The sequence below is a fragment of the Orcinus orca genome, chromosome 9 (assembly GCF_937001465.1).
Source record: "Orcinus orca chromosome 9, mOrcOrc1.1, whole genome shotgun sequence".
NCBI classification, from domain to species: domain Eukaryota; kingdom Metazoa; phylum Chordata; class Mammalia; order Artiodactyla; family Delphinidae; genus Orcinus; species Orcinus orca.
The window spans coordinates 58,484,301-58,509,019 of NC_064567.1; the positions used below are offsets into that span (position 1 = coordinate 58,484,301).

At 38.6% G+C, this 24,719-nt stretch overlaps 1 protein-coding gene across 2 annotated transcripts in view; it reads left to right on the forward strand.

The window, feature by feature from the left end:
- The window catches only part of ASB4 (ankyrin repeat and SOCS box containing 4), a 121,598-nt gene that overhangs the window by 31,342 nt on the left and 65,537 nt on the right, over positions 1-24,719 (forward strand). For both annotated transcript variants that reach the window (XM_049715142.1, XM_049715143.1), the window contains 2 exons: positions 6,358-6,401; positions 7,650-7,792. In XM_049715142.1, coding sequence (XP_049571099.1) covers positions 6,358-6,401; positions 7,650-7,792 — 187 coding nt within the window. The remainder of the gene's footprint in view (positions 1-6,357; positions 6,402-7,649; positions 7,793-24,719) is intronic.

Here is a 24,719-nt window from a genome sequence, read left to right on the forward strand (position 1 = left end):
CTGGGACTTTGATAACATGAATCTAAGATCTCTTGTTATTATCCTATAGGTCCCTAGGGCTCAGTTTATTCAAAAGAAATTTTCCCTATGTATTTTTGATTAAATAATTTCTATTAAACTACCTTAAAGTTCACTGATTCTTACCTTGTATCTCCATTCTGTTATTGAGACTGTCCAGTGAGGTTTTTATTTAGATTATTGTATTTTTCAGTTCTAGAATTTCCATTTAATTTTTCTTTACATCTTCTATTTCTTTGCAATATTTTCTGTTTTTTAAAATTTGTTTCAAAATTGTTCACAATTGCTTGTTAAAGCATTTTAGACAGCTTTTTGCAAATCCTGCTCAGACAATTCCAACATCTGTGTTATGTAGATGTTGTCATCTATTGATTGTCTTTTCTCATTTGGTTTAGACTTTCCTGGTTCTTGGTATGACAATTGTGTACTGTACCCTGGACATTTTGAGTATTGTGTTATGAGACTTTGGTTCCTATTAAGTCATCTTCTTTAGCAAACTATTTAGGTTCAGAATGCGTATCCTGTTACTCTTTTGGTGTACTATAGTTCAAATATCAGTTTAGTTTATCAAGACTCTGCCATGCTATTCTGATCTGCTCTGCTTCGGTTACCCAGATGACTGTACTGCATCCCACAATCTCTCAGCACTGTCTGGGTTTATGGAAGGGTACCACCTCTTTGTTTCATGGCAAGTTTGGAAGACAGGGTTTCACCCTCTGACTCATGTGGTGAGGGTCATCTCCTTGTTACTACAGTGGGCAGAGTAGAAAACAGAGCTCTGCCCCCTTGGTCTGCCACTGCAGTGCCCAGTGTGGTAGGGGAGAGGAGTGGTGCTTTTCCTAATGTTCACCCCCACCCAGAACAGGCAGGTATGGTTAAGGAGTTTGTGTCTTGTTGGATCACCTTTTCCTGGTCCTCTGGCTAGAGAAAGCAGACTTTTCTTGGGGCTGTTTTCTGTCTGTGACTGTTGATGTTTCTAGGTTCTCTAGCATTCAGGCTGAGGTATTTATGAGGCAAGAAAAAACTCAGAGAATTTACTGCCAGGTTGTTCCTCAAGTTCCAAGGTCCCTAGCCACTCCACTTTATTTTCTCCTCCCTTTAGAGTCTTCTATAAGTGTCTTACATTTTTTTCCCAAGATTTTTGTGGTTGTTGTTGCTGTGATTAGTGGGAGAAATAAAATGGAATGTGTTTACACCATTTTGTCTGGAACCAGCAGTCTCCAGAGCAGCACCCTTTGGTTTTTTTCCTCATATTTAATTCCATTTTTTAAATTTTTCTAGGATTCCCCTGAAGTTACCCATTTATGTTTCCCTCTGTGGTAATGGATTTTAAAATCACACATCTTTTCTGTTATTTCTAGTTAATCACTATGGAAGGGAGAGCTTCCACATGGGATCAGGTTGTCCTCTAGAACAAGAGTATAAAGAACATTTGTTTCTGTGAATTTATTTTATGTAAAGGGCTTATAAAATATAAAATTTAAATTATTTAAAACTCTCTTAATAAATCCTGCTTATTGAGAATAACAGAATTACATGCAAAGAAATACTAATTTCAGCAAAAATATATGCATCAATTAATAAAGCATTTAAATGATTAAAACTGGGATTTTTTTTCTAGCTTTATATATATAAAGAAATACCACAGAGACAAAGTGAGCTATTGGATTGAGCTGCTTTTGAGAAATCAGACAGCTATTGATTGGTCAGTCGTTGCTATGGTTGACTCCATGGCAACAGTTGAGATGAAAGGTGAATACAAAGGGGGAAGAGAAAGAACTTAGGTGAGAATCCCAAGTAAAACCCAGAGAAAAGAGAAAGAAGAAGGGTCTCAGGGGGACTTCTAAAAAGATTTGTCAGAGGTTTAAGAGGAAGACTGGAGGATCAGGGAGCTCTATATAACTACTGAGATGGAAAAAAAAAATAGTACCATTTTGAAAAGAACCATGGATTGATATTTGTCTTCAACTTAATCATCCATTATAATAATTACTATTACTTACAATTTTACCACAGAAATTAACATGGACTATTTGAGAAACAAAGGTAAACTATGACCGTTGTGGGCATGTAAGGATATTAATTAAAGTGGAAAGGTGCCCTATTGCATTAAAGAGTTTATACAAATTATTTTATCTGATTAGTGTGAGTTTAAGACAGATTGATAAAAAGTTTGTAGCTTAGTTTAAAAAAAAAAAACATTGACAGGTTTCACCATACTTGTAAGAATGTTTTATTTATTTACTTCTCCATAGCAGTTCAGTCCTTCACTATATAGTTGCAAGTATTAATTTAGAGGTTGTCTATTAAGTCTTTTTTAGTAAATTAAAAGCTAACACGTAACCTATACCAGAAAATGAAGTTTAATTACTTTAAAAATTCTGAATTATATTATTGGAACATAAATGCATTTATATAACTTTTAAGTAATTACAATAATATTAGTAATGAATAGTAAAACATTACCAAAGATTCTGTTGGATCTAAGTTAATAGATGAATTAAAATTATAATTAGTAGCTTGTGAGCAAATGGTGCTTGAAAACAACAAATGCAAATAGTGCTTGAAAACAATGCCTTAAATATCTCCCATATTTTGTAATTATTAATTAGCAAACTACTCTTTTACAGATTGGATCAAGGAAAGCTTCAATGCAGCTAATGAAATTATCATAAATTTGAAATTAGTCTGGCCTGAATTAATACTCTATTCTAAAGCTAGAAACTTGATTTACATTTTAAATTTTAAATGCTTTTCATTATCTTTCTTCAAAACCTTTCCTCAAGTCTAACTGTTTTGTTAATAGTCAACCTTTCCCTCCATGAGACACATCAGTAGTAAATCGAATGAAATCAGGATTCTTTTCAACTCTTTGAGAACTCATTTAAATGACTGGTACAGGAGTTCTGTGCACCAGCTTTAAAGATATTTTATGCTACCAATCTTGACTTAAAATGATCTCAATTTACACAAACTAGGGAAAGGTAAGAAGTCGTATATTTATTGTCAATGATAAGTTATTTTTTCCAGTATTAAATTCTAACTTAAATTCTATAAAGAACATCTAACAAAATCTTTAGTTCACTTGAAGGCTGGATGTGTGTTACCTTTAAAATATTGCTATATTCTATGTTTTCTGTTACAGTAAAAAAATTAAACAGTCCCTGAGAAGAATAAGAAAAATAGTAATATGTATGTGTCAATTATATATCTAATAAAGCTGGGGGAAAATGCTAATGGTAAAATATGTGAAACTATAGTACTTCATTCTTTTCTGTTCCATTTCAAATATTATTTCATACCTAGTATTCCTACATACAAAATCATTATTATTATAGATATATTTTATTCTGGCCATACCCAGGTCACAGCCAGGCACAACTGGGGTGGACTCCTGGAGTTCCTAGCCTAAGTGCTTGATCCTGTGCTAGATACTGAGATGTCAACAATCAATATGATGCTATCAGTCCAGTGATGGAAAACAGATCTGTGAAAACATAATTTTTATGGAATCCAAAAAGCAACAATGAAGTATGTTCAAAATACTATGGTAGGGCTTCCCTGGTGGCACAGTGGTTGAGAGTCCGCCTGCCGATGCAGGGGACGCGGGTTCGTGCCCCGGTCCGGGAAGATCCCACATGCCGCGGAGCGGCTGGGCCCATGAGCCATGGCCGCTGAGCCTGCGCGTCCGGAGCCTGTGCTCTGCAATGGGAGAGGCCACAATGGTGAGAGGCCCGCGTACTGCAAAAAAAAAAAAAAAAAATACTATGGTAGTGCAAAGGAAGAATTTATAAGCCTGAAGGAGTCACAGAAGACCTTCCATATCCCAGGCCTTGTCTGCTTTCAAAGAAGTATCAACTGAGGGCAATTCTAAATGATTAGAATAATGCAGTTTAATTATAACAATGAGCTGCCTTATTGAACTCTTATGTACTAGGCCCTATCCTATGCCAAGTAATTAATGTGCCCTGCTTTTGATATAATTCACACAACAATCTCATGTCATAGGTATTTTTATCATCCCCATTTCGTTGATAAGGAATCTGAAGTTTGGAGAGGTGAAATAGCCAGTCAAAGCCACAGAGTTCTTCTAAGGTGTGGGGATGGCATAGTGGGGACCTGGGTCCAACAGGTAATGGCATATAGCAGGGGCCTCATTTAATATGTCAGAGTGTGAATGGTGACTGATCTCTGTATGGGGATTTGTTACATTATGACCAGGTTCAGGGGCGTGGATTACTAAAGGGTGTCTGTAGGAAACTAAGGAAGATAAAAGAAATAAAAGTCAGTCCTGAGGATAGCATCCTAGAGCAATGGCTTTTGTGCAACAGTATAGCTTACTACTACCCCATGTGTGTCTGGATTCAAATCCTGCCTCCATCAATACGGCTTGTGTGACCTTAAGAAAGTTATTTAACCTCTTAACCCTTACTCCTCTTCATTAAAAATACATGAATTATTCTGTGTTAAAACTCAATAGTAACCGCTTAATAAACGTTAAAATTCTTATTATTGACCTCAGAGAGTGGGGTAGGATGAATTGGGGGATGGAGGTCACAAACCCTCAGAAATATTGTGTAAAATTATGTGTGGGTACATAGAATTATAGAGAGAATGGGAACCTATATCTACACACAAGTGTGCAAAAACATCATATTATGCAATAAACTTTAAATCAAGTTAAACTTGACCCCAAGCCCCCATTCTGCCTTGGAGGGCAGGAAATCCGAGCTCAGTCATTACTGATACTCTCCCAGCCCCATCCTTGGACAATACAAAGCTTCCTGAACTTTCCGGGAGGCCTCCCATGAATGGATTGGCAGGTTGTGCTCTGTACAACCTCAGGGGGACAATTCGCATCTCAAGAGGCTTGACCACATTCCTGAAACAGGAGGGAGGAAAAAATAGAGCATGAAACAACCCACCAATTAACATTTCAATAAATTATCCAGCCACATGCATTTTTTTTTTTGAGGGAAGAAGAAAGTCCATACCTTTCATTAGATTCTCAAAGCAAAGAGGGAGTCTGATTTGATCCAGTAAAAGAGATGGGTGTCAAACCTCTGTGCTCCACAAAGCAGGAAAACATCACATTTGCATTGATTATAGACCCTTTTCATAGTGCTGACACATCTATGAGCTTTGAGTGGCCTCATTATTTTTTTATTAAATTGGGTCAGGGTGGGGGCCCCCCATTCAACCTAAATGCAGATGGGGTCATTGTGACTGAACCGCAATATACACAATAGGTAATAAATTCTGGGAAATGAAATCTGTCATCAGACCCCTCTTTCACACAACAGAAAACAAGATGGGGTATAACATTGGGACTTGAGGCAAAAAAGTCTCCAAGATAAAGAGCCAGAACTGCATTCATTGAGTTATAAAGCATTTGGGCGGGGGTGGGGGGGGCTCTTCTTTGGACAGAACAGGAAAGGGCCAGTATTGATTCAGTAAAAAGTATGTAAAACTACTGAACAGAAGACCATGTACGTAATGGAGGGAGTTTGTGAAATACACGATGATTTTGCAAATAAATGTGGACACCTGAATAGCCACTTCATTATCAGCCTCATCTTCAAATACAGGGGGAGAGAAAGTGCTTTCTGAGGAGTAGTAGAAAAAACACTCAAGTTAATGAAAGTCATATCTGTCATTTTAAGTGCTCATTACAATGGTTATTTTTACCAGCATTTAATTTTTATAAAATTCAATTCATCAGACCTAGATCCATGATTAATCACCTAAGTATGACTAGACAAAAAGGGGTACTAATAAACAGTAAGAGAATGTCTAAGTCCCATTTTTAGCATTGTTCTTGCACTAAGTAGTTTCCACTTCTTACATCCCATTGCCTTTGGAAGAATCTGCAAGTCCCTATTTCATGATAGTTCAGTTTAGTCTTTTGTCACATTGATTTCAGAGTTCTTTAATAATTAAAAAAAATCAATGCTTTCAGAGTTCTGACATGTTATACAATCGTACTTTACATTTTTTTATCATCACAAAAATATCATCCATCCATAGAGATAGCTGAAGATCCTTCACTAATGTGCATGGTGTAATACAAAGTACATGAAATTTGAGTTAGATTCAAATTATATACCCTGTTTCTTCATTTGTTAAGTGGGATTACAGTACCTACCTTGTAGTACCACAGGTAATATAAGTAAAATGTCAAACACAGTGTCAAGATACGGTCAGTATTGAATAAATAGTAGTTTTCTTCAAAGTAAAAGTACTAGACAACTGATAATGAAGACTATTTTATCTTGTGAGTTCTAGAACTGTGGAATTTTTGATCTGGAAAGGCCCTGAATACAAAATTTTATTTTACAGATGAGGAAACTGAAGACCCGAGGAGGTGAAAAGACTTGTTTAAGGTGAAATATCTAGCTTTCTCATTAAGTAACTGTTTGCTGAATGAAGGAATAACATTACATCATCATCAGAAACCAATTTCCTGTGTGCCAAGTAATGATCTATCTCTTACAATCATGGCCTATGACCACGTGTGACAATGTGGAATGTAAAATATGAAAAAGATTGATAAGATTTGTATGTATCTTCTTCTTAAATATATTTTTCATTGAAATTATTGAAATCTATGTATTAATTGCACTTCACACTTAACTAATTTAACTTGTCTATTTAGGTTAAAAATGGCATTGATTTATTGTTCTAATCAATTACCTACTTTTATAATTATTATATATTACATATTTAAAAAAAAACTAAGTCACACGTGGCATATTAAGACGAACAGTAGGCCATTTAATTGCTGGTTCATTGTCCAGTCACAAAAAAATAGAATTGTTGGAAATAAATTCATTAGTATAAAATACAGTTAATTTGGCATATTTCTGATGTTCAGAAGTTAGTAAATTTTATTTTCTACTCTATCAGTCTTATCAGATTTATATACAAAGAATACAAAATGGTAGATTTCCATATAAAAGAAGAAGGCATTATGATGTATGAATTTTAAAATAGTGGTTTCCTAGAAATTGCACTGAGGCAGTCCTGCCCTCCTGGGGTTATTCAGCAGCACTTCAGCTTATATAATTACCACACTAGCCTGTCTTACAGAGCCCACAAGGCACCCAGATTGGTCACCATGGCAACAGATTCTGAATCAGAGTAGCCCATCCTAATACAGTGCACAGAGCTTCTTCTCGGAAAAAGTTTTTGGTTTTTGTTTTTAATTTTAAACACATTCCCCCAAATTACAGGTATACAATTTCTGAATTTTTGTTCTAGTTTCGTTATAAGTGTAATCTGACCATTAAATGTCTGGGCACACAGTTTCTTGAAAAGCGAAGAAAATATAATGCAGATATTTAAATACAGATCGCTTTTTCATTCTGGGCACCATTTTGAAAAGAAGAAGATAACATTTCAGAATAAAAAGCACCTGAAGAAATAGTTGTGGGAGGAAATTGACTCTCTTTGATCTTTATGTTGCAGTAAAAGCTCTTTTACGCTTATTTTTAAGACTCTTAAAATGCATAGATCTAAGCAAATAAAATACTGTTTTTCCATTAAAATTAAAAAAAATGAACAAACACATGTAGCAAGGGCCACATTTCTAAACCTTGTGCAATAAAATTCTCTTTTTATCTATCAAGCAGAGAGTACACAGATTTGCTCAAGATTCCCTGTCTACCCCTGCACCGCCAGGAGGACAGTAAAGCCTTGCAGAGGCTGCATCAGCTGCTACTTTCTCATTTCTTGTTTGCTGTGTGGACAGACATTGCAGCTGTGGTGACTGACGGTAAGAAGAAAGGCTGATGATAATTTTCGCACTTCCCCATCCATTAATTCATTTGAAACTAAAGGTAGGGTTTTCTTCCCTCTCCACCGCCCCCCCCCCACCAATTAGGAAAGATATTTATGTTTTATTTAAAATTCCTTTCTAATCTATCACCAAACAAGAGAAAGAAATTCACGCATAACTCATAGTATATGACCCTGTTTACAAAGAAAGCTCAACCTTTTGTTTGTTTTCTTCTAGAGCTTTAAATTCAACTCCTATTTTATGCCATATTTCCATTTTCAGCCATCATTGATACCAGAGTGACTTGGTTCTTGATGGCCTCTTTGAAATGTCTCCTTTTTTCCTTTCCCCTTTGGCTCCATTCTTACTGTGTTTTCTGAAGTATCCTGCCCGAATGCCAGCAGCCCTGTGACTTAGGGAAGAAGGTACATTTAATCCATTCTACAGAGGAACAGATGCTCCCTTCAACGAACGTGGCTGGCCTCACAGAAAACGGGGCTGGAGTCTGAGTCAGTTTTGATCCCCAGAGCTCCTGCTTCAGAGCCCATGTTATTTTCCCTTCTCTTTCCTGTGGGCTTCCTCCTTTGCAGAACAATGTGGATTCCAGTTCCTGCTTTTCTAACTACTGGAAAGAGGAGGAAGGTCAGGGGTGGCCGTGTCAAGGACCCTTGACACGCTGAGGAGGCCCCCTCTATTTCCACAGCCTCTGGTATACTTAAAAATGAAGACATGCCAAAGTAGGGTTGTACTGAACTTAAAATATTTACACTTAGCAATTACTTTTGTAGGAGGAACAGAGGCCCTCCAATGCTGTTAGCGTATCTCTGTAAACATATGTATCTAACCTCATTTGGAAATATAAACAAATGTCTGAATTTTTGGCCTGTAATGAATTTGAAGTCCTGGCCCAGTACCCTCTTGCCTCAGTGGAGGAATGCCCCAACCCCCAACATGAACTTCAGGGGTCCAGAAGACAGTGATGGTAGCAACAGAAGATTTCAATTGGGACAAAGGTGGCAGGTTAATAACAGCTAATACCGTAGAGCATTTACTGTGTACCCAGGACAATTCTAAGTATTTTATGTGTGCTAACATAGTTTGCTTTCTTAGACAGCTACTACTGTTATCCACATTTTTATACATGAAGAAACTGAGGCACAGAAAGATTAAATAACTTGCCCAAGGTTGCACAACTAGCCATGGTACAGAGTCTGTACTTTCAAGCACTGTGCTACTCGATCTCTTACTGAATGCAAAGCAGAAACCACAAGGACCAGAGGGGGCGTGTGAGTGTCCTCAGACTCACAGCAAAGGGTGGTGTGTGGTGTGTGGTGGTAGGAGCATGACACAATATCACTAGTAAAACTAGGCGGGGCTCAGCAATGCGGTCCGTTTTGATTCTACCCCCGTCAATCAAATGATGGGGTGGTTGTCCCCAGGGCTGCAGGAGGTGGGGAAACAAGGTTGACCCCTGCACTCATATTCTCTCCCCATAGGCCATATGGTGTGTTTAAACCGTAAGTGCCACTTTTCAGTGACACCTGGAATCAGATCTAGCTTCATAGGCGTGTGACTTGGGCAGTTGCCCAGAGCCCTGTGCTCTGAAAGATCCAGCACTTGTGTTAATCCTCTGTTGTCACCATCTTGAAAGTCGTAGTAATTTCTAAACAGGAGATCCCATATTTTCACTTTGCACTGGGCCTTGCAAATTATGTAGCCATTCCTGCGTGGAGTCCTGAGCAATCTGGAGAAGTCTGTACCTCCGATTTACCAGGAGAGACAAGGTTCTATTTCCTGTGATTCCTCTGGAACTGCAGTGCTATAAATCTGCAGTTGCCTGTTAGTGGATATGCATTTTACTGCAATGTAATGCTTGTCTTCACAGGGGAAAGCAGTCAGCTCTCACTAATAGGGGCTTTAAGGATGTTCTGCCTAGGTCCACGTGCATAGCCTTGAGCAAAAAGGCTCAGGACAGACTCCAGATTCAACAGCAGGGCTAACTACAAGAGAGCCTCTTTGCAGAATGATAAAACATTAACACCTCAGCTAGATTTGCAGCCGGCCCCAAGCAGTGCTCCTGCAGACTCACATGGGTCCAACTGTACAATTTCAGCTCACGTCCTCCTGGAAATTTCTATTTCCCTCCTCACAGTGTTTGTAGAATTTAGCCATGCTATAGTTAAGTCAAGATTTGCCAGAACTTGTAGAGAAAATTCAAACTGCCTCAGTACAAGGAAGCTAATCTGTTAAATCCTCCATTTCCTCTCTCAACCCTCCAGCAGTCTGGCACTAGAATAAATGATGGCTCACCAGTGGCGAGTTTCCATGGAATCAGTCGCTCCTGAGGCCTTTTCTGAAGTGAAGGGCAGTGAGCTGATTCTCTGTACCAGGGCAGTAATGATACCAGTGAGCAGAAACTATGTGGGGGGGGGGGGGAAGGCAACTTCTCACAGAAGACAAAAAGGGAATTTTGTGCCTGTATCTTTCAGAGGAGCCAGAACCCTCATATTCAAGGAGATATTGGGGAGGGGCTGAATTAATAGTGATGGCCAACATCTTCTAGCATTTACTATGCCCCAGATACCCTTGTAAGAGCTTTACATATGTCAACCCAGTTAATCCTCCCAACAAGCCAACGAGGTAGGTATTATGATGATGTCCATTTTAAAGGTGAAGGACCCGAGGCACAGAGAGGGTAAGCAGTTAAGTCAGGAGAGCAGCTGCGCGGCCTCGGCCGTAGGAGCTACAGGTTCATCCAGGACAATAACAGGCAGTGAGGAGTTCCTGGTGGGGCCGGCTGTGTGTGCAGCTGCTGAGTCTGCGTCCTGTTTGTCCTCACAATAAACCCCCATTAATGAGGGAAGCACGATTGGTCTCCATTGCTCTTGCAACCTGAAAGAGCCTATAGAATACAGATCCTATTGTGAATGCTTTTGTAATTTGGAGGTTTCTTCTTTTTTTTTTTGTAATAAATGGAATAATCAGCGCCTTAATGTATCCATAGGGAATTCAGGAGAGGGATGAAGAAGCGGCTCCTGTTTTTGAGGCATTTGCAATCATTGTTGGAGAGACAGAGCCAACAGATGGGGAACAATAGTGAGAGACTCAAGGGCTGGTGGAAGCGAAGGGTGTGGGAAATCAGAGAAGGGAAGGTGTTTACTCACTGACTATCAGGTTAGATGGGATGGGGGATGGAAAGAAGAAACTGGGTGGCTTTGGACACATTTCCTCTTTATACTTCACCTTCAGCAACTGTAAAATAAAGCCATAAATTATCTCAAAGACTCTTCTAGGATTTTTCAATGAATCCTGACCTTTTCTGTAAAGCTGGCTTTTTATGTGTGGTATTTGCTAAAAGCAGAGGCACACCTATAACAGATAGGGCCCAGACTGTACATCACATGATCAGGTTGATACAGTTTCCTGACCTCACGTTAGCTCCCAAGAGCATACGTGTCCTGAACTGTAGCCCATTAGCTTTTCTTGGCTATTCAATTGAATGATTACCCCAGCCGTTTATATATATAAACGGCCATTTGTATTTTTCTCTGTTTTTTTGGCCAAAATATAAAAATAGGATATACATAGACTATAGCACTTAATAATATCTTATATGTTTTGATATTTTAAAGAAATAAAATTTATCACATGGGATAGTCAGTCATCTCACTCATTATCATTTAAATTTCTTTTCTTGGGTCTTTGGTTTTGTATATTTCTTTCAGCATTCTAAGTTACTGTAGCCCCCAATAGCTGGTTATGATCACTTAACATACAGTTTCAAATCAATGAGGTCTGTGATGGAAATAAAACAGATTCTAAAAACTCATTTTTATATTATATGCATACCATATTTTCAACAGCAAATTTTTTTTTTTTAAATTCAGAACAGGCATGTGGTTAAGATAAAAATTATCTGATGTTCCCAATCATTGAAATATAGAAACCATAATCAGGGAAGGGCTTAGGAGGTATTTTTGTGGTGTGATCCTTAGGACGAGGTAGCTTTCTCTAACCTGACAAATATTCTGTAGAGCCCATAAACTAATTGTTCTTTAAGTGTGGTCCCCAGACCAGCAGCATTGGCACTGAACAATTCTCAGGTCTCACCCAAACTTAATCAGAACTTTGAGAGTTGGGGCCCAGCAGTCTGCAATGTAACAAGCTTTCCAGATGATTCTGAAGTACCTTAAAGTTTGAGAACCCTTATCATAATTCAGGCTGCCAATAGAATAGAATAAGTCATCAGTTATATTTAATGACTATCTTTACTTACATAGTTCTCCCTGTGCCCAGCTGGATACAGAATTCGGACATAAAATTACAACCCAGAGTATTGGCATTCCTCAGTGATTCCCATCATTGGTGGGGTTTAACATGAACTGCTCTATTTGCATTCAAGGCCTCCTATAGTTATAGACCCAAATCAGGTGTCCAGTGTTATCTTCTATTTCTCCGGTTGAGATTCTTTTTTTATAAATTTATCTATTTATTTATTTATTTTTGGCTGTGTTGGGTCTTCGTTTCTGTGCGAGAGCTTTCTCTAGTTGCAGCAAGCGGGGGCTACTCTTCATCGTGGTGCGCGGGCCTCTCACCATCTTGGTCTCTCTTGTTGTGGAGCGCAGGCTCAGTAGTTGTGGCTCACGGGCCTAGTTGCTCTGCGGCATGTGGGATCTTCCCAGACCAGGGCTCAAACCCGTGTCCCTTGCATTGGCAGGCAGATTCTCAACCATTGCACCACCAGGGAAGCCCCGAGATTCTTTTTATTTTAGTAAAATTGGATTACCATTCTCTCCCTATGCCCTCACTCCCTGCCATGAGGGATAGTTGACATAGGTTAAGACTGGGAAGGGCCTTCAGTGAGTGGAGATATAGGGGAGAGCGCATTCCTAGGTGGTGACACAGTGTAACCAAACACCTAATGTTTTTCGGTTTCTATCAAAATCCTATGTCAAATATCATTTCCTCTATGAAATCTTTCTTGAGCCTTCAATCAGAAGGTGTGAGCTCTTCCTTCCATAATACTCTCACAGTATATTCTGTTCTGCCCTGTTGTGTAGTCTGTATTTCTCATTTCTTTGATTCTACTGTAAGTTCTTGAGATCAGGGGCTGCATCCTGCTACTCATCCTGCTGCCACTCCTACCACTGTCAGACACATAAATAATAACTCTGTCAATAGTTGTTGAATTGTGGTATGCGGTGGCAGGACTGCCAGGCAAGCCCAGAGAGTCCTCTGACAGCTTCCGGCCAAGTCTGTTCACTGTATGAGTTGGGTATACGTTGCATGCCTGTCCCCAGATATTCCCTTGCAGGTAACTGACATTCATTCTTGTAAGATTTATAGAAAGTTCACAACCCGTGTTTCAAATACAAAATCCACCTAGGAAGGATCAAGAAATAAAGATCTAGAGGACAAGCCTAGCTCTTTTACCCCCTGGCGCTGTCAAGGGGCAGCCTAAGAGACACTAGAAAGGGCCGGGACTGGGAAACGGGAACAAATCTTTGATTTCACAGTCTTGCCTGCAGCCTTGACTGACAGTAGCTGCTGCTTTCACCTCCATCTGTGGCTTCACGCCTTTTTAGAAGAGACTCAGGAAATCTCCTTCTTGTCTTAGAGGGAATATTTTCAGCCTAAGAGGAAAATTCTGAGCATGAGAAGCAAGCTTGCCTTGCTTTCCCACACCCAAAGACAGAGACTCATAAGACAATAACGGTCTGGAAAGAATCTAAAGACACACGGTACAAAACATATTTAGTTTATTATTTTAAGTGCTCTTCTTAATACCATCGCAGTGAAAACAAACAGTAGACCGACAACCACCCTCCCCCTCCAAACAACGTTTAACTTATATTTATGTATTTGCTAACCACTCACATCTTGAAATTCATTCTATAACATCATAGACCCATGGCAAATTCTGAACAGAGAAATTCATTGTAGGAAAATATGATCATAAAAGATATGGTTTAAGTGGATAAAACCCCAAAAATTTTAACCCATATTTATGATTTAATCTGGATCAAGTTTTATCTGCATTGGTGTAGGTTTTTTTTTTCCAGGGGATACTGCAGTTGTTTTTCCAGGTTCATTTACCGAGGAACACTGCCATCATGTGGCCTGGTGTGTTAAAGACAGCACATAAATGACAACTAACAGCATGGCTTTAATTCTCTCCAGAAAAATGTTCACAGCTTTTAAATGTGCTTTGTTGTTAGAAGCTGTATTTGTGGATTTCTTTCTAAGAGAGCATTCTTAAATATCTGCCGAAGGATGAACTCTGTGTGAGCTTTTGAATCCCCTGAATACATAGCAACCACAACAGAATATCACATATATAAAATAATAATTGAACACTGCTTGTTTTACGAATTTGTAAAGTTTTCATAAATTTATCCACTTTAAAGAGAGTAGGATGACTTTCTCGTGTGCACTAAAGTGGCTGCCTATTTTTTCTTCACACTGCTAAGTCCACTGGGGAGAGGAGGTATAAAATGAGAACTGTAGGGAGGCAGCATCAAAAACTAAAGTATGAAGCTTGACCCTAAGTCTGAGCCCCCACTTTGCCACTGATTAACTGTGGAATCTTGAGTAAGTCACACAAGCTATCTGGTCTCAGTACTTTTTTTCCTTAAATAAGTAGGTTTGATACACTTAAGTCAAAACTGTTTTCTAGTTTAAAATTCTGTGATTCTACTTGACAAGTAAGTAAGTTCTTGAAAAAGCAAGAATGCTGTTTTTCTTTAGGTAGATTATTTTCCTATGGTTTTCCTGTAACTGAAGCTTTGTCTGCATGACTCATCATGCAAAATTTTCTCTGTAAGAACCCAGAGATTATGTGTTATGTTCAGCAGTGCTCCAGAACAAACAGCTTTCACGCATTTTGTGGGCATTCACAGCTTAGTATCTCCACAAACATAAAATAAAGTTGAGGAATCTTTCTAATTGGTAAAAAGCTTACTGGCTTCTGAGAGCTGTAGGGTTTTTTTTTTTTTTGCGGTACGCGGACCTCTCACTGTTGTGGCCTCTCCCGTTGCGGAGCACAGGCTCCGGACGCACAGGCTCAGCGGCCATGGCCCACGGGCCCAGCCGCTCCGTGGCATGTGGGATCTTCCCGGACCGGGGCATGAACCCGTGTCCCCTGTATCGGCGGACTCTCAACCACTGCGCCACCAGGGAAGCCCAGAGCTGTAGGTCTTAACAGACGTTCCAGAATGTTAGAAAAGACAACTCAGAACAGTCTGATGTCTTTAACACCTGAAAGGGAAGGGCAGTTTTCTTCCCTCTTGCTTTGTAAATTTGTCAAAATTAAAAAGCGGATGCAAATGCTGTGTATGTTCTGATGAGACAAAATTGTGGTAAATGATTCCCTCGAGTTGATTTTGTGATGTGTGTAACGGGGTGAGGGATGGAAATACAAGCTCTGCTGGGCGTTTGAACCATGCTGGAAGGGCATGTAAATGCAGGCCAGTTGCTAGGAGACCTGGAGCACAGAGTCAGTGCCCCCCTGTGTGCGCAGGGATGTTTTATCTCAAGAAACCTTGTCTTTCACAGTCAACGATGACATTAAATGTAGTCTGTCAAAATTCAGGTGGACCAGAGCTTGGTTATTGCTTGTGTCAATCCAGCCATTCTGTCATCCACCACTCATTAAGGGAGCAAATGAAAGAGAACAATGTAACATGGTGCCAGCGACCAAGAAGCCCTAGAAAAGCTCCGAGTGATGCACTACAAATTCAGTCTAAATACTCTCACATGGAAGACAGCTGGTTTGCTCGCCGATATTAATTCCAAGTGTGTAGTAGTGGCTAAAGAATGGCTTCAGCATTCCAAAGAGAAGGATGCCAGGCCACAAATAGAGTTCTAAGTGAAGATGTGCTTGAGAAGGATTTTGAGCCCTATTGCTTACAAAGCAATCATTTCAGTCATTTGTGGGATTTTTAAAAACAGATTTTATGCTAAACACACGCTTCCAGTTTGTAATTCCACCAAGAACTTTAGAATTGAGACGGTATTAAGAGTTCTTCCAGCGCCCCCAACTGGTTGAAGACAGAAACTGACCCTCTCTGCGGGCAAGGGCAATGGGCAGCCCATTCAGAGAATGGGGCACGGACGTCTGCCCTTGTAAAACACTGTCAAGCTTTGCCAATATCCAGGAGACCCCGAATTCAATGAGAGAAAAAAAGAAAAACTAAAGACTGAGGAGTGGGTCTAGTAGGTCTCATTTTGATTTAGAGGAAACTGAGTCATTGAGAGGTATTTTGAATTATTTGAAACACACACAGCTAATTATCACCAGAGCTGGCAACACAACCAGGTTTCCCAGTCCAGTGCTCTTTTACAGTAACACCAGGAGCTACTCAGGAGAGTTTTCTTTCTCAGGAGAGTTGTGATGTTCTGTTAGCTCTCACTGATATGAACGGCAGCAACAGTAATCCTGTAATGCTTCTGGAATGCTTTACAACGTACAAATCACATTTATATACATTGTTTGGTTTGATTCTTTCAACCATGGAAATTGTTCTTATGAAATAGTATGCTTAGCACACAGACTTGATCTGCATTGTTACAAAAGTATAGCTGTAATGGTACTAGTTTGCAAGGTCTCTGTTATAAATCGTCTGCCATGCCCTGACATGAAGGGTGATATAGGGACCTTGGAGAACAGGGAATTGAAACCCTAATATAGTTTGAGAAATTTTTGTGTTTGCTCCACTTCAATACTGAATATCCACAAATAAAATGAAGTGTGTACTTTTCTGCTTATTTATGGAATATATAAAACTATCATCAATGATAAGCCATTTTTGAGAACTTAACTACCAGGCCAGACACACAGCAAATACAAAAATGCTGTTCTAAGTTTAACTTAGAGAATTGGACTTGGGTTCAAGAAGTATAAGAAATGAAATAAATGACATACATCAGTTACACTGTTAAGCTTTATTGAGCTTCAAAAATACCTGAAAAGAGGTAGAGGTATCTGAATCAGGATGGCCTTTTAGGGTCACCTCCTTTTCCTTATCTCAGGGCACTAGCATCTCCTGCTTCCGTGACCTAGAAAGCTCTCCCCCTAGATATCAGCATGCCTTGCTCTCACACTTCTTTCAGGTTTTTGCTCAGGGAAAGTGAGGACTTCTCTGATCATATATTTGAAATTGCCGTGCTTTCCAAGGCCATAACACCTTCCCAGGGCTAGCCTGGAAGTGGAGGGTGCTTTTTTTCACTTATTGGCCCAAAGGAACATACATTTTTCTGATCTATATACATGGGTGACTTATGAGCTGGCTGGGATCCTAGACTTTCCCTAGTTTATTATTCTCTATGGCATGTATTACCACCTGACAAACTATGTTTTTTTACTGTTTTTTTAATTGTCTGATTCCCCTATGATCCCTTCACTAGTACACAAGCTCCATAAAGGTAGGGATTTTCTTCATGTGTTTACAGTGCTTAAGAAGAGCCCCAGCAGTGGCTAAGATGAACCCCCAATGACTCTCATTTCCTGGTATTCATGCCTTTCTTTTTCTTTCTCTTTTCCTTTTTTTGGCCACACTGTGTGGCTTGTGGCATCTTCCCTGACCAGGGATATATCCCGGGCCCCTGAAGTGAAAGCCCGAATCCTAACCAGTAGGCCACCAGGGAAGTCCCCCATGCTTTTCTTTTATCTTCATCTCACATCAAATCAGGGCAGCTCAGTGTGGCCAAAAGAATATGGTGGAAGTGGTGGTGTATGACTTCCTAAGTCAGGTAAGAAAAGGCATTGCAGCTTCCAACTTTCTCTCACGGGTTCTTCATTCTGGGGGAAGCCAGCTGCCATGTCATGAGGACATTGAAGCAGCCCCGTGGAGTACATGGACAGGAACCAAACTGCATGCACCAACTTGTTAGCTAAGTGACCAAACCGTTCTGAAAGGGGATCTTTTAACACCTAGCCTTTGAGTCTTCCAGCAGAGGACTCAAATATCATGTAGCAGAGACAAGCCTTTCCCTTTCCCATAGTGTCCTGTCTGAATTCTTGACCCACAGAAACCATGAGAGATAATAAGTGATTATTATTGCTTTAAGGTCATGCATTTTGGGGTTACTTGTTATGTAGCAAAAGATGACTAATATAGTGCCTGGCCCATAGTAAGTTCCTAATCAATGTTTATTGAATGAAGAGGTAAATTAAGCAGATTTTTTCCTAGGTTACTTAGTGATCATAATACAATGCCTCACAAAACTCTATAAGAAGCCTTTGCTCCAATAGCAACATTGGTTTGGAGTCTCAAGGAGTAGGCTTGAATCTTGGATCCGTCATTTATTTGTCATTTAACCTTGTATAATTCACTTACAGTCTTTGCGTTCTTAGTTTTCCTAATCTGTAAACTAGAAATAATGATGACAATTGTAATTACACCACTAACAGTCCCAGCAACCTGAAAGTGCCCTGATGACTTTATAGATCCCTGGATCAGAGCTGTCCTGAAACCCATGCTTTAACTGGAATTGTCCATTCTGTAAGCTGATAAATCTTTTTTATTATTTGTCAGTTTCAGTTGTTGGTGTTACCTATAACCAAAAGCAATCTTTATACAAAACATTAACACTAACATATATGACACAATAACAAACAAAACAAGATGGCATGTAATCAGTAAGATGCTGCATGGTAGACTTAAGTATAGCAGCTAAGAAGAAAAAGATACCAGATCAGCTTATCAACAATTTCTGTGGGCTGATGGCAAGGACATCCTAATTCATCTGCCTAGAAAAGTCAGGGAGGCCCAAGGGGTTCTGTTTTCACAGAAGTTTTGGTTTCTGTAGGTATATCTTAGAAGCCTTGGCTTCTGATTTCTTCTCCGTGGTTGCCTTTGATAGGTAGTTGCTGGCTTAGTAGCAAATTCATGTTTAAATGCCTTCAGGGACCAAGGAGCTATTTGTGCTTCAGAGAAGATACTCCAAGTGGTCAGATTATGTTGTACACAGACATCAAGAAAACAAGCAGCCGGGCTTCTGTGCCTGCTGCCTCCCCTATAGGTCCTCAGAGAGTACAAGAGGGTCTTCCAGGCCCCTTGCACAATATCATCACCTTGTTAGAAGGTTCTTCACTTTGCTCCGAGAGGAGAGGACACTGTCCTGAGCATGTTGCGAAACACTAATAAAAAACTCTTCTTACAGGATGGGGAGTTTTTATTTTTAAGATCAGAGGAGACAGGAATTTCTGACGGGCCTGAACAGACAGAGTGAAATATAGTCTCTGTGTAATTTTGCCTCTTGAGGCCTAGAGAGACGGTGGCTTGAAGCAGTGGTCTGGATAATGTGGAAAGCTCTCAAATGTGTTTTATTAGCATTGGTCACTTTACTTCCTATATATTAGAATGACCTTGAGGGGTATTTTAATTAAGCTGCTATTTGTTTTCTAAGTGCAAATAATAATCTCTTAGTTTTATCCTCTGCCGCTCAGATAAATTGGTCAATAATTGATTTTTTAGCACAATAATCCAGATGACTTTCTCAATTTTCTGCATTTCTTCATGGAAATTTGCTTTGTTTTCTCAAAATATTCTGCAGAATTTGCATTTATTTATTTTTATAGTTATGAGATGGGACCGAAATAGCTTTGGTGGGAAAACTTAAAGTCCTTTCTTTAGGTCAAAATTATAAATTTGTTTCCAAACATTAAATCAATGCTTTTAATTTTCATTCTTAAATCGTGTACTTTGTAGCCCTCAGCCTTCAGGGCCAAGTCTTGATGTTTATCAACCCGAGGAAAGAAAGTATGAGAACACCCTAGGGTATATTGGCCTTTGATAAGGTTTAAATCTCAATGCTGACTTTTAGAAATGCAATAGTTGTGAAAATCAGGCTTTAAGAAAATGAGGATTTTTTTCTAAATAATTGTATCTCCTTCTTTAGTATATCAAGAACCATGCTCAAAGGATTCAGGATCCAAAGTTTCTTCCACAATGCAATGACAGCTCTTCCACCTATGGAGGGAGGTCAACAAGCTTGCCGACCTAGGGAGACAAAGAAAAAGTTAAAGAGGAAGTAAGAAGTCTAAAACTGGACCCTTTTAGTCAGGAAGCCTGGAAGTCTTGAGGGATTATGAGAAGAGATGTAGGTTGATTGAGGGGTCAGATGCCACGTTCTCATCCCTAGTCACACACTTGTTTCAGAGTTGAACGTTGGTAGAGCCATGGAGAGGGGAGGGGACTTGGTAACAAGATATGCCTGAGGAGGTCTGAAGATGCTGAGAGCAGTGACTCAGCATCGGGGAGAATGTAGACGCCCTGGAGAACCCCAGCCCTCAGCTTAGGTCCATGTCCATTCTGGCCCCAAAAAGATGGCAAGAAGGTGGCTATAGAAAGCTGCTGGTTCTTCATGGTCTCTGTATGAAGTGTGAGAGAGTGACAGTGTGCCTGGAGAGAGGACACAGAGTTTCAGAGCATAGATTGGACTAACATAGCCAGAGGCTGTGGTATTTGAGGACATCAAGATTGGAGGCAAATGACTAGGATCACGTTCTCCAGTGGTGGATGCCAGAAACCTGAATACACCCAGACAAGACCAATTTAGAGGAGCCACTCTGCTATGAAGATCAGGGAGGGTCTAGAGGACAATGAGTTCATCTTAGGACTGCCTCTCCTCTCATGAGGTCATATAAGCTGCATTCCTACCCCTGACTGATCTTCACCTGGTGTACACTGGTCTAGTCATACTGGTTATTTATGGCTAAATTCTCTTCTAATTGATTCTGGATGCTAAGTATTAGTATTTTTAATTAGTATTGCTCCTATACGTATCCCATATTTTCAGAGGGAAATCCATATTGGAAATGACCATATTAGAGGGAAATTCAAAATTCTCAAAGATAGAGACTTTTATCCAAAGAGACTGAGGATTCACCTAAAGAGACTGCTAAATATTTGGATCAGACTAAGCATATCCAGTTGGACTAAAATTAAGTTGTCCTTCCCTTTGCCACTAAGTTATGTAGAAAACCCATAAAGGGGACCAGATCAATTAATTGCATATAAACAAGCTATATTATTTCTGTACGAAATTCAGTGAATTACAACTTTGTGACAGTTTCTAGTGTACAGGAGATTGGAAAGATCTGGGGACTTCATTACTACTTAAATCCATTAGCTTAATTCCACATGGGCAGGGATTTTTGTTGTTGTTGTCCACTGCAGTGCTCTGAATAAGTGTCTGGCATATTGAAGGTCTGAGTAGGTATTTGCTGAAGGAATTACAACTGTAACACGAGGCAAGCTTGCAAAGTGCCCTCTAAGAATCCCAATACAATTTCAACAAAAGCAGAGTGTCCCTGGTGTCATCCATCAGAATCCTTTGTTTTCAGCTCCCTCTAGGAATATTATGTTCCATGTTAGGCACCAAAATTTAAGAGGGGCATTTATCAATCAACTAAAGAGGATCCAGAAGAGAACAGGCAGGACAAGAGAATTCTGAAAATCACCCCAAAAAGAAACAGTTGACACTACCTGAGGAAAAAAGTGATTAATGAGAGAGAATGCTATTTTCAAATGTTAGAAAGAGTATAATTGTAAATGTATAATTGCATGTTCATAATTAGACTTAATGGGAAGAAATTATGAATAGGCAGATTTTGACTCAATATAACAAAGAAGCTCTGACTTTAACTTTCCAATAATGGAATGAATTGCTTTGTGAACCACAATGTGAGATTTAATTATGTATTATCTGATATTTCCTTTTCAATATTCATTGGTATTTGCCTCCCTCCCTCTCAACTTATTGTTTATCCTTGAAAGCAGAAAATGTAAAATTTGGAATGGTAAGGTTAGATTAAAAACTTTATTACTGTTAAGAATTATGGAGCCTATTAACTGATCACCCATTATCTTAGTCCCTTGGGTCACAAGGTGGCAAACTCAAATATGAGAACATACCCTTGACTGTTGGGTCTATATCTCACTTGGGTTTTCTGATGTCCATCACAAAGTGAAATTGCAAATTTTGTAAATCAGCTAAGATTTCATGAGGTTGATGAAAACGTTGGAGAACTGCCCAAATCACATACAAAACCATTTACTAATGGCAATTTGTCAGTGTTATTTCTGTTAATAATTGCATAAGAAAAGTTTGAGAGCATGAGGATTTGACTGGTGTTTTAGAGGGAACTCCAGCCATTGAGTTTGTATGTCATTGGAATATCAAAGGATGAAGAAAGGCCCTTGGCAAATCTGTTGAAGCTCTTGAGTACGTTTGTAAATATGATTCTTTTTATATATTAGTTTGACAAAAACCATTCAAAAGGTAAAGTATATTGCTTCATGTCATTATGAAATTGAATCAGAAGAATTAAATATCTTTCTCCGAAAATAGTAAACATTGTATTTTGTGGTTCTATGAATTATACAAGTAACTGTCAGCCTACAAGTTAAATATTAGATGAAAATATGTTCCCTATAATTTTTGCTTTTCTTTTTCAAGATGAATTAAGAGAACCCCACCCCCACCCCCCAACTGTGAAATTCAGTCTTAATTTTAGGTAGTGTGAATTTTCGTTATCTTTTCCAGGACTAATTATCCTCCAATAAAGTAAAACTCTATGTCTCTGTTTCCTCTACCGGGAATGCTTTTCTTTCTCTTAGGTTTGTCAAAAAGGGCCAAAACATATCAATCAATAATTGCTATACTTGAGTCATGCATGTGGACATAAAAGGAACAGTATCTTATTCTCAACCAAGCATAGTGCTAAGGACCTTGTAAATAATCAATGAATAATTCTTTATTCATTCATTATTCATTTATTCATTCATACTGAGCACTGAGGGCAGGAGAATGATTTAGTTCCTTACTTTATGGAATCTACAATTCTGTGCTTATGCTGCGTTACCAAGTTATCGTTATTAATACGTTCAGTGCAGAAATACATTTTTATCACAAATGTAATTTGTGCTCATTGTAGATGACTTCAGAAAATAAGAAAGAGATAAAGAAGAAATCAGATGTAATCTTAGCATTAGGAGACAAAAGCTGATGATATTTGGGAATTGATGCGTGCGTACAGAGTTTTCTTCCTACGTGTGCATTTAGTACACATATTGATACATTATATAGACAGAGACAAATTAGGTAAATATATACATATATTTGTACATTATATAAGTATAGATTTTTGTTTGTTTGTTTTTTTAATTTATTTATTTATGGCTGTGTTGGGTCTTCGCTTCTGTGCGAGGGCTTTCTCTAGTTGCGGCGAGCGGGGGCCACTCTTCATCGCGTTGCGCGGGCCTCTCACTATCGCGGCCTCTCTTGTTGCGGAGCACAGGCTCCAGACGCGCAGGCTCAGTAGTTGTGGCACACGGGCCTAGTTGCTCCGCGGCATGTGGGATCTTCCCGGACCAGGGCTCGAACCCGTGTCCCCTGCATTGGTAGGCAGATTCTCAACCACTGCGCCACCAGGGAAGCCCAGTATAGATATTTTTAAAGAATATTTATACTACATATACTATTTTATAAATTACTTATCTCATAGATATTTTAAAATCAGTATATATCTACCTAGTCATAATGACTGAAGGGTGTTTCATTACATGGATATGACATAATTTGTTTATCAAATTTTTTGCTGTCAGTCACTTAGATTGCTTCCATGTTTTTTACTATTGTTAACAATATAATCATCTATATATACATTTTTATTCATTTATCCATCCATTATTTCAGGACAAATACTTTACACTATGTTAAGCTTGAAATTTTATCTTCTTGAAGATTTAAAATTAAGAATATTAACAAAAATCTTAAACATTAAAAAAAGTTAATCTACCATATTAGAAGTCAAGATAGTCGTTGTCATTGGGGGTCAGGTGAGTGTTTGGATTGAAAAGTGACATAAAGGGAGTTTCAAGTGTACCTGAACGACTCTGTGGTTCGACCTGGGGGTTGGTTACAGGGGTGTGTTCATTTTGTAAAAATTGGACAAGCCGTATACTTATGACTTGTCACTTTCTACTTTCTTGTATTTGTGTTACACATCAATGAAATAAGTTAAACTACTATGTTACAATTTGCATCAATGTCTATATGCTTATGTAAATTCTAAGAATTGAATACTATTATCATTTTTAGTTTTTTTAAATTCATGTTGCTAATTATTCTGCAGAAAGTTTGCACCAGTTTTGACTCCCACAGAAAATATATAAAGTGTAATTTCTTTATGTTCAAATTAACATTTACTATCACAATTTTTCTAATTTGTAATGATTTGTACATTTAAAAATTGAGTATTTTTCTCTCTTGGAAAATTTCAAACTTACAGAAAAGCTGAAAAAATAATATCATGGTCATCCGTAAATCCCTCATTAGATTTGCCAACTTTTAATTTTTTGCCACATTTGCTTTCTCTCTCTGTCTCTATTTACATACACACACACACTCACATATCTATACACGTATATATGTATACATATATATACACATTTATTTTTGTATTTCTGAATTATTTGAAAAGAAGCTTTAGGCATCATGACAGTTTACCCCTTAAGAATAAGAATATTATTCTATATAACCACAATACTTTTACCACACCTTAAAAAATTAACAATAACTCTATATTATAAAGTAATATCTAGTCCATGTTCATATTTCCACAACTGTACCAATATAGTCTTTTCTAACTGATTTTTTAAAATACAAGATTAAATAAAGTTTACTCAGTCATTGCATTTAGCTGTTTTGTCTCTTTAGTCTCTTTTTACCTAAAATAATCCCCTACCACCATCGCCCTACCCTGCTTTCTTTCATGATGTTGAAATTTTTCAAGTCTAAGTCACTTGATAACCTTCTGTTTGTTTTCAAATGTGTATGACCATGCTTGATTTTGCAGGCTCTTATTACAGAATTTTATAGGTTTTCAGAAGCACATGTATCAGCAACTGTAACAAAT